Source organism: Ursus arctos, unplaced genomic scaffold, assembly GCF_023065955.2.
Source record: "Ursus arctos isolate Adak ecotype North America unplaced genomic scaffold, UrsArc2.0 scaffold_10, whole genome shotgun sequence".
In the NCBI taxonomy this organism is placed as follows: domain Eukaryota; kingdom Metazoa; phylum Chordata; class Mammalia; order Carnivora; family Ursidae; genus Ursus; species Ursus arctos.
The window spans coordinates 71,623,132-71,633,459 of record NW_026622764.1 but is presented as its reverse complement, the minus strand read 5'-3'; the positions used below and the strand labels follow the sequence as shown (position 1 = coordinate 71,633,459).

Genomic DNA, 10,328 nt, shown 5'->3' with positions numbered 1-10,328 from the left:
TCTATTTTCACTCTAGTAGATATGACATCATTGTCAACATTGCTTATTCGAGCCCTGTCACTCTGCCAGGTCTGCAGGTGTGGGTGGGTAGCTAAAGTCGATAAGTTTTCTTTTCCAAACCTCTTCAATCCAATGGGGCCTCCTGAAATAAGTCTATGAGAACCAGCTAGTAACTGGATGGAAAAGTCTGGAAAATGGAAACTATGTTCACATTAACAGCAAGGCTGGGTAGGGTGAATTCAGCTTTGAAATACACTATTGTAGAAAGAACTGTCAGGCTGTGTCTATTGCTCTAGGCCTCAAACAATGACCTTCTGCAGAGTGAAAACTTCTGAATGGGAGCAGCCTGCCTCAGGCTGCCCGGTAGCCCCCACCAGCTCTGCTGTCCACTGTGGGCATGTCTTGTTTGCATTAAGTTCGCCGGGGGTGGGAGCGCAGCCCTTGTCCCTGGGACACACTTGCTGTGGAATGACAACATTCAGAGTGTGCAGGGGCCACTGGGCACGTCCTGCTGCTTTTAGCAGCAGCTCCTGGCTCAGCGCTCAGGGCAGCAAGACCAGTCTTCCCTGTTACTTTAGTCATAACCTCTGGATTCAGATGTTTCAGAAATATCGGATTTTCCCTCGAAGACATCCCACATTCTCGGTGAAAATGCATCTATCTCTGAGAACAGTCAATGCAATGCAGCTCAGCACACTCTGGAATCATCCATCGGAGGACAACATGAGGAATGCCTGGCATAGACAGAAAAGGCTAAGAGGTCCCAGTTATGTTGAGACAGTAATGCCATTAATATGTCCTGTTAAAAAAGAATAAACAAACAAAAAGCAGAATCAGACTCATACATACAGAGAACTGATGGTTGGCCAGAGGGGAGGGGGTTGGGGGGGATGAGCAAATGGGTGAAGGAAAGTGGGAGACACAGGCTTCCAGCTGTGGAGTGAATAAGTCATGAGAATAAAAGGCACCACACAGGGAATACAGTCAATGGTGTTGTAATAGCGCTGTATGGTGACCGATGGGAGCTCCACTTGGGGGAAACACGGCGTAACACATAGAGTTGTCCAATCACTATGTTGTGCACCTGACGCTAATGCAACATGTGTGCCAACTGTACCCAAATAAATCTTTTTAAAAATGTTATGTTAGTATGTCAGGATTCAGTCAGCTACACCACGGCATCAGAATTATCTGGAACACTTGTTAAAAGATTTTGGGGCCTCACACCCCGAGTTCCTGCGTCAGTGGGCTTGGGGTGTGGCCTGACACTCTGCATTTTTAATACCTTTCTGGGGGATGCTGCTCCTGCTGGTTGGGGCCCACACTGGCAGGCCTCCTGCTACACAGCAGACGCTCAATCACTGCGCTCTAGAAAGCTCTACGTGTAGTGGGTTATGCATCCCAGCTGGGATTTCTAGACCTGAAGAGGTGTGCAGAGAAATGGTAGATTTTTGGAGAAAAGGATCAGTGAAATAATCTAAGGGATCTAAAATGAAATAAATCAGAAAAAACATGATTGAAGTAATTGGGATAATTGTATTTGAAAAGAGGAAAACTATATTGTTTAATCAGTATTTGCAATAGATGAATGTTGACGGGGGCTAGGGTGCTCTCTGGATCTCCAGGGGGTGGGCCAACATAACTAGGATTTGCATGTGGTAAGAAAGACAGATTAGGAATGTTCAGACACTGCCAAGTGCTGAGGGAAAGTGAGGAATTTTAGTTTCCTAAGAGACTTGGACTTAGATGGTTTGGGTTCAATATATGAAATTGCACTCCAATTAAGTTTCCTTCCAATGGTTAGATTCTATAGTATCCAATGAGAAATTCGCTTTTAGTTCCAGAGCATCCTGGAAAGAGTAAGGATATGTAGTTGCATCAGAACTGGATTCCCTTAGCTTGTAGCCCAGTGACCACACCATCTGTGAAAGACAGGCCATTATCCCTCCTCATGTGAATGGCTCATGGTAGCTTCACCAACCCAAGCAAGAATCCCATGGATTCAAACTATGGTGTCTGGTGAGAAACAAAAATCCAGGCCTTTCCGAGAATGCCCTTAAGATGTCCTTTTACCTTTTAAAATATTCTGCTTGTAACCGTCCATTCAAATGGTCAACTGCAGGGAAGTCTGTGACATAGTAAATGTTTTTATTTCTGCTCCACACTTACTTCCAATTGAAAGTTTGTTCGCTGGTGCTTGATGCTACCATTTGAATTTCAGTGATTAAAACATTCCCAGATTTTTTCTGTAAGTATTTTATACTACAGACATATTTAAGTTATATATTAAAATCCACTTCAATTATGGACTTTGATGGGGCGCCTGGGTGGCTCAGCTGGTTAAGCACCTGCCTTCGGCTCAGGTCATGATCCTGGGGTCCTGGGATCGAGCCCCGCATTGGGCTCCCTGCTCAGCAGGGAGTCTGCTCCTCCTCTCCCTCTCAGATAAATAACTAAAATCTTAAAAAAACAAAACAAAAACTATGGACTTTGACATTCTTCTATTGGATAAAAAAATGTTCTCACCTTCTTGGGCAGAAAGGAAGCACAGTGGATATAATGACCACTGTTAATGATAAACATTATTAGTATTTTTGATGTTGAAAATTAACAAAAGATTACAGATAAATATTAAAATGAAAATGAGATATGTAAAAATTTCTCTGATGTGCTTGGCTAGAAAGAGGTTGCTTTGGGATGAGTTCAGCTGAATTGTACAACACAGAGAACAAAAGTTTCCATCTCAATTATCTCAAGACGAATTTGTGCACGTACACAAAACCACATGTGTCATAGAGAAAAATGTCCTTCTTGGAAAAATGGTAGCAAAAACAAATCTTTGTTGCTACTGTTGGGTGTGTGAGGACGCAAATCTGTGTGTGTATTTATACACACACAGAAACACATTGCACAGATCTGTAACTCTCTGCTTTCAGATTGAATCACTTATCAGCTTAAGATAATGGTGATTGGATTTTAAAAAGTGAGAACACTAACATGGAAAAATATATTTATATATCTTTACTAGATACTAGAGAAATTTTAGGGAAAGTTCAAAGTTCATGTCCATTGAACACGGACTAGTTATCTATTAACTTCTGACAAGAATAAACACTTTAAATATATATGTAAATATATAATATACATATATAAAATATATATGCAGTTTGAAGTGTTTATTCTTATCAGAGGTTAATATGTTATACATTATATATAACGATTATATAATATGTGTATATTACATATATAAATATGTATATATTATTATCAATATAGATGTATATTTTCTTAAGAATGGGGAGGGTGTGAAAGCTATCCTTGCAACTCAAAGTGTTGTCTACAGACCGTCAGCACCAGCATCAGCATCACGAGGGAGCTTGCTAGAGATTCAGAAATGCCTCAGACCCACTGAAGCAGAATCTGCATTTGAACAATATTCTCAGGTGATTTGTATGCTTTTTTTAAAGTTTTTTATTTCATTTTTTAAAAGATTTTATTTATTTTTTGTCAGAGAGAGCACAAGAAGAGGGAGAAGCAGGCAGGGGGAGAAGCAGGCTCCCCGCTGAGCAAGGAGCCTGATGCGGGGCTCGATCCCAGGACCCTGGGATCATGACCGGAGCCGAAGGCAGTTGCTTAAATGACTGAGCCACCCAGGCATCCCATTTTGTATGCTTTTTAAATAATGAAAATTCAAGGATCCCTAGTCAAAATTTCCTGTACTGTTGGCCAGAGGACAGTAGACCTGTCTGTTGATTCAGACCATGTTTTTCTTCCTTGATGTATACAAACTGTGTCTTATGGTTCTAAAAGTTCTAATCACATTTCAAGGTGCCAGCTGGGTATCAAACTATTCAATAATCATTAAAACTTTTAAGGGGACAAGAAGGCAGTTTGTTCCTTTATTACACCAGGCATATAATCAAAAGGAAAACATAAACTTTGTTCAATGTAAGATGATAGTAGTCACTTATTTAATATGTATTTTAAATCTAAAATGGTAAGTCACCCTAATTTCTATGATATGTATATGAAATTTTATATATATATGCATATATATACATATATATATAAAACTGTGAAAGTCAATCATTATTTTAATGATGGATTAAACATTTCTTTTTAAAAATTTGAAAACTCTTCAAGATACTTCATTGGCAATAAACATCTTCATTTCTCATCTGCTCTTTTAAACTTCTTGTTTAAATTCTGCTTTAAATTCCAGAGGGATCTAAGACTGTTCCTCCTTGCCTAGTCAAGTGAGTGATTCCCCCTTCCTGAACTTAGCTCTTTAATTTAGGCTTCCAGGGAAAGAGGTGCACTGCCTCCCACTCCATCTCGTTTCGCTCCCAGGTAGCAGGAAGGAAGATGGCCCTTTTACCAGCAAGAAACAAAGTTATTGCTATAAAGAAGTAAAAAGTTAAAGGGACAAAGGAAACAAAAACCTGGATAATCACAACCTGGATAATTAGCCCCGACCAAGGATTCTGCTTAAGGTAACTGAACTGTCTTAGTTACAAAGATAACTTACCATAAACTCTTGGGTAGCTACACATTTTCATCGTACGGAGTAAGAGATGATCTGGTACCTCAGGACTGTTGGGGATATGAATGTTTTCCATAATGCATTTAGTGTTGCTGCGAAGTTAATGTTATTCAACATGTATCTGTATTCATATATGTATGCCCTTATACATATCCCGAACCATATGCATGTATATTGAGACAGGCACACATTTCCTAATAATTAACTTCACAGAAACAAAGAAGCTTTGTAGGAAACCACATAAACATCCCCAAATCTTCACAGTTTAAAGTAAATAGTAAATACATCTTATAGTTGAATTGAAAAATACCTTAGCTGAAATCAGATGTTTCAAAAACAGGGTCAAAAGCAACCTTTTAGTATTATGAGACCATTACAAACTGATACAAGTATGGAATGTGAAATTTAAAATACTAAATGAAGGAAAAATCTGTATAACAAGTGCCCTCATCTTATTGCACTAAAATATCGCAGTGTGCCCCGGGGACTGGCCTTGGTGCCAAAGCAGGGAAATGTTTAGGGAAGAAGAGCCTGTTAAAAACAGACCTCTTTCAGGGAGGACCAGGTCGCTAGTCACACCCCAAGTAATTTTAAACAGGAAGCTTTGTTTTAATTGTAGAACGAAAACTTGGTGGCAGGAATCATTTCCCTCAGCCCCTCTCTCCCAGGGAGGGATCACAGGTAGCTGGCGCATGGAAGGGGACAGCATAGGCTTGGGAAAACCCAGGACCAGATCCTGGCTCTATCCTGGAGCTCTGTGGCCTTGGACAAATTCCTTAGCCTCTCTTTGCCTTAATTTTCTTACCTGTAAAAGTGTGTTCTTGGGAATACAGCAACAAAGCAGATAGAGGAGCCTGGCACACAACATGTGGTGAGAAACAGTACACATCATTACGACTACTACTATTACAGATATGCAGATGGACGACCATTTCTACAAAGACAGCATTTATTGCTTTACAACCTCCGTATGGATATTTCCCAGCCCCTGTCAAAACCAACTTACCTTAGTCATTTCTCACAAGGAGATGCTGTCAAGTTTTAAGTCATTAAAAACAAATAGACCCATCATTTCCAATCTACCAACTCCATCAAATGTTCAAAAGACATTTTTTAAAGGCATCAAGTTGATGAGATTGGTCATATGGTGATGTGTACTAAAAATCCTTTCCCGCTTCTGGAATATTTCTGTCCCTCTCCTGCTTCCATAAGTAACCTAGGGGAGGAGACCTAGATTCAAGTACAGGATTTATTCACACTTGTGCTACATACGAAGGGGCTTTGGAGAGATGGCATTGGCGTGCAGGCTGCCAGGATGGTCCTGAGACCACCACTGGCCCTAACACTTGGGACAAACTGATGAGGTTAATTTATTACAAACGATTCCTCCACGGACCCTGAAATACTGGTCTTGCCAGCATCTGAATGGGCTTAGTTGATGTCTCATCCAGGACTTCTTCCACTGGTTGTCCAGACACTGCTATAAATCCATGGCAAATGGAGGGAAGGTGTCTGCGGTCAAAACATCTGTCTGTACTAAGAGAAATGATGCTCAGACACAATGACTTGGCAATATATTTAAAATTCATTCTTCGGTGTCATTTCTTGACTAAATCTTTGCTCTCTGAAAACAGGCAATACAGTTTTTATTGCATTTAAGTTGTTTTTTGGTGAAAAGAAGGAAAAGGAATTCCAAGTTAGCTTTTCATGGACAGCCACATGGTCATTCTGCTTGTGAACTTACATAATAGAGCTAACATATATCACAGTCAGATACACGTTATGCACTCACGAACTGAATCATTAAAATAGGAGACCACCTGTTTCAAATGCACTTTGCACCACAGACAATATGAACCAGAAATATTTGGTCTACAATATTTAATTCTATTTGTCTCGATTAAGAAAAACTATTAATACATTCTTAGACAGAGAGAGACAGGAAAGGTGATGGTTTTCATATTTCGTGATAGCTTTACATCGATTTACTTTTCAGAATATGCTAAAATAAATGTAACCTACTTTTAATAGCTGTTATTAAATTTTTTCTTTTGCTTCATGAAAACAATCAGGCTGTGGCGTGGAGACAACAGTGGTGGATCTAATCAGTCCTACTTCATATGCAAATCAAACAAATTTCATAATTCATTTTAGAGACACATTGAAAACCTATATTGAAAACTGACTCATTTGATTCTGGATTTACACGGCAACATTTGAAACTAGTGGTCTAGCTAACACAGGCAACCATGCAGAAAGTTACAACATTCATAGAAATACCAATGTAATTCTTGTGAACAGTAATTGCTCAAAGTAAAGAAAGAATAAGAATGGGTACATGGTTTCTGTGTTGGTAACTTATTACTTAGTTCATGTTAATAAAACCAGGTCTCTTCCGAACATAATCATGTAAACTATTTGTGTAGGCTTGAAAGAGATTATATTCAGTTAGGTACATGCAGCATTGAAAATCTACCTTGACATTAAAAAAAAAAAAGTCTGGAAAAAGTCATTTCTCCTCCATTTTTCTCAATAGCTCAATTTTATTTTAAAGTCCAAGTAAAAACTCTGGGACCAGTTTACTTTTTATAACATCATGGCCATATCATATACTTTCTTTCCCACCCCCTACCAATCCTCCCAGTAAAATATAAACAAAAACCGTGCCTCCAAATAAAACAGAAAACAAAACCTCTGTCCCCCAAACAAAACAAAATCATCTTGAACAAAGAACTCATATTTTTTTAAAAGGCTGAAAACACTGGCAACATTATTTTCACTTCGGTCACTTTACTCATCTAAAGGAATGCATCACGAGTGCTAAGTGCTCCTGGGGCTCAAGAGAGAGTCCAATATAAAGAATTTAAGGACAGCATCGCAACCATTTGGCCGGGCAGTGGAAGTGCTTGGTAAATGCAGAATTGAGTGTGTAGGGTGTCCTCGTAAGGGGAACGCTGCTACACGTCGCTGGGTGACCGCGCTCTCTGTGAGAGGCTGGAGGGGATACAGCCGCAGCAAATGAGACAGAGGGCTTTCTGGATCTCTTGGTTTCTGAAAGCATAGATGACAGGGTTGATGATGGAATTGTAGGTGGCGGGCAGGAGGGTGGCGTAGGTGTAGATGGAGGGGTAGGTGTAATCAGCTATCAAGGAATAGAGGGTGAAAGGCATCCAGCAAGCAGCAAAGGTCCCCAGAATGATGGCCAGGGTGGAGACCCCTTTCCGGGTGGTCACATAGTGGGAGGTGGCCAGGAAGTGATGTTGCAGGGCTATCTGATGGGCGTGCCTCATCACAATCTTGCAGATCTGGATGTAGAGCTGAAGCATGAGCGCAAACATGAAGAGGAAGGAGACAGAGAGGATGGCCGCGTTGTTCTTGGTGAGAGGTCTGACCACGCTGCAGGTGGACTCGTCTCTGAGGCAGTTCCAGCCCATGACGGGCAGCAGTCCCAGGCAGATGGAGGTCCCCCAGAGCATGACGAGCATGACATAGGTGAAGGTGACCGTCCTCTCCGAGTGGTATGTCAGAGCGTAATACAGGGAGAGGTAGCGGTCAACAGTGATAGCCAGCAAGCTGCAGACAGAGGCAGAGAAAGAGGCGACAATGAGTCCGATTGTGACCAGCTTGGTGGCTTCTGACTGAAGCAGGTAGGCAAAAACAAAATTGATGATGAGTCCGATGCCGGCCAGCAAGTCTGCAAGAGCCAGGCTGCCTATTAGCAGGAACATGGGTGCTCGCAGGCTGGGGTTATGGAAGATGATAAGGACCACAATGGCATTTTCACAGGAGATGAGGGTTCCTGAGGTACACAAGACAATGTCCCAAGGGTTGACAACGAGCTCTGGCTCCGGCTCTACAACAGGAACCTGGGAGGAGACGGCAGCCGAGACGTTCTCCGCAGCACCAGCATCTAAATAATCCCGAGGCAGCCCGCTTAAATTGACCTTCAGGTCTTCATTCATTTTAACCCCCGTCCTCTTCAACGAAAAGACAGGCTTTTTAATGTTTAGACACAGCAGGGTGACAATCCAAGATCATGCAAAAAACACACAAACAGAAAGCCAGCCCCTACTCAGACACTACCATCAAATGCCACAAGCTTCATGAATTATAAAGTGTTATGGAATAAAACAAAAGGCAAAGTCTCCGTGGTTTCAAACCCACGACCACAAATGCCGTTTGGCGCTGGGGACAACACAGGATAGGACTTGAAAACACGAGCGTGAGTGAGGCAGGCACACACGGAACCGCGGCGGTCTGTTTGCTAAAGTGCTGGGAACGCACATCTGAAAATCACATCTTGCATGCTGGAAATGAACCACTGCTTGACATCTGGGCTGCTGCCGAGAAAGCCACGCTGCAGCGACAAGTCGCGAGCCGGGGGCCGCCATCCTCGATGGAATATTTAAATCGCCTATTTCCATCAAACCCCCCCCCCCAAAACAATCCCTCGCGCGCGTGCACACACTCACACACACACCCCAGCCAGAACAAAGAGGGGTCCCAGACGTCCCCCGTGTGCACAGGGCAGTCAGGCCAGGGTCACAAAAGGCAGGTGTGTGCGATGAGGGTGTGGAGACAGACAGACAGACACACGCCCATGCACTGCCGCCGCTCTCCCGGCGGGGACGAGAGGAGGACGCGAGGGGACAGACAGGACGCCGGGACCAGCGGCCCGCGGGGGCGGGGGTCATCAAGGGGGTCACCTTGGCGCGCCCAGGCCGAGGGGGGCTCCTCCGGTGCTTCCGAAGCGCGCGGGCTACTCGTGTTGCATGTCTGCGCCGGGGCCCGCGGCGGCGAGGGGCGGCGGCCGCGCTCGGGAGTGGGAGGGAGGGCGCGGGGCGCGCGCTCGGCTCCAGGTGAGCTGCGGGCGGCAGGTGAGCGGCGGGCTCGGCTCGCGTGCCCGGCTCTCCCCGCCGCGCGCCCGCCAGCCCGCCCGCCCGGCCCACACGCTCCCCGCGCGCGCGCCCCCGCCCCCGCGCCCGCCCGCCCGTGCGCGCCTGGCTGCCCGCCCGCGGGAGCCCCGGGAGGCCGGCGCGCGCCCCCACGGGTCGGGGCGCACCGGCGGGCTAGGGCGGACCGCGCGCAGCTAGAGCCCCCCACCCCTCTGGGAGGGAGAGAACCTGGAGGCAGAGACCTGCATCTTCGCCCTTCCTGCCTGCATCCCCGCGTCCCACCCCAGCTGGCGGTCTGGCGGGGCGGGGGCAGAGGAGCACCGCCTGGGAACCCGGTGACCTATTTCGTTCCTGAGGTCTCCCTGGGGAGTCCCGGTCTCTAGCGACCTGCTTCTCCGCTCCTTTCTCTAAACTGCCACATTCATGGCCCAAAGAATTGCTTAGGGTGGCATTCGGGATTAGCAGTGGGGACGCAGGGTGAGCAAGTTAGGCAGGCTGATTTTTAAAGCAGCGAAATGATTGGCCAGCTATTTTAGAATTGCCGTTGACCACTCTGCCTCCTGATCCCAAAAGGGTTCCTTTCCTTAGGTGTGTCTTAGATCTTGTTCCTTATTACTGTTCCCCGGGAACACTTGCTTAACTGCATATAAGGTGCTGTTATGTGAATCATCATTATCATCGAATTGCACTTATTAAGTGCTCCTTGAGCTGTGTTTTCAAATGGAAATCATTTACTGAGTTCCTGCAGAAGCTTCCTGAAGATGCTGGCCAAAACCCGTTTATTTAGGTACTGAAGTGGCAGTGTTAATTTATTTTTTCATTTTAACACATCAGTAGGTTCTAAGATTAAGAACCTGATAGCCGTCTGCTTTTATGAGCTCATGTCTCCT

At 44.4% G+C, this 10,328-nt stretch overlaps 1 protein-coding gene across 1 annotated transcript; it reads right to left on the bottom strand.

Annotated features, from left to right (window-relative positions):
* Window positions 1–7,500: 7,500 nt before the first annotated feature.
* GPR12 (G protein-coupled receptor 12) lies at window positions 7,501–8,547 on the bottom strand. The gene has a single exon (XM_026492874.3). The coding sequence runs from the start codon at window positions 8,503–8,505 to the stop codon at window positions 7,501–7,503; it is 1,005 nt and encodes a 334-aa protein (XP_026348659.1). The 5' UTR covers window positions 8,506–8,547.
* Window positions 8,548–10,328: the final 1,781 nt, after the last annotated feature.

Bases quoted from the DNA above. Each gene is read 5' to 3' on its own strand.
- GPR12 (XM_026492874.3), bottom strand. From the start codon at position 8,505: ATGAATGAAGACCTGAAGGTCAATTTAAGCGGGCTGCCTCGGGATTAT.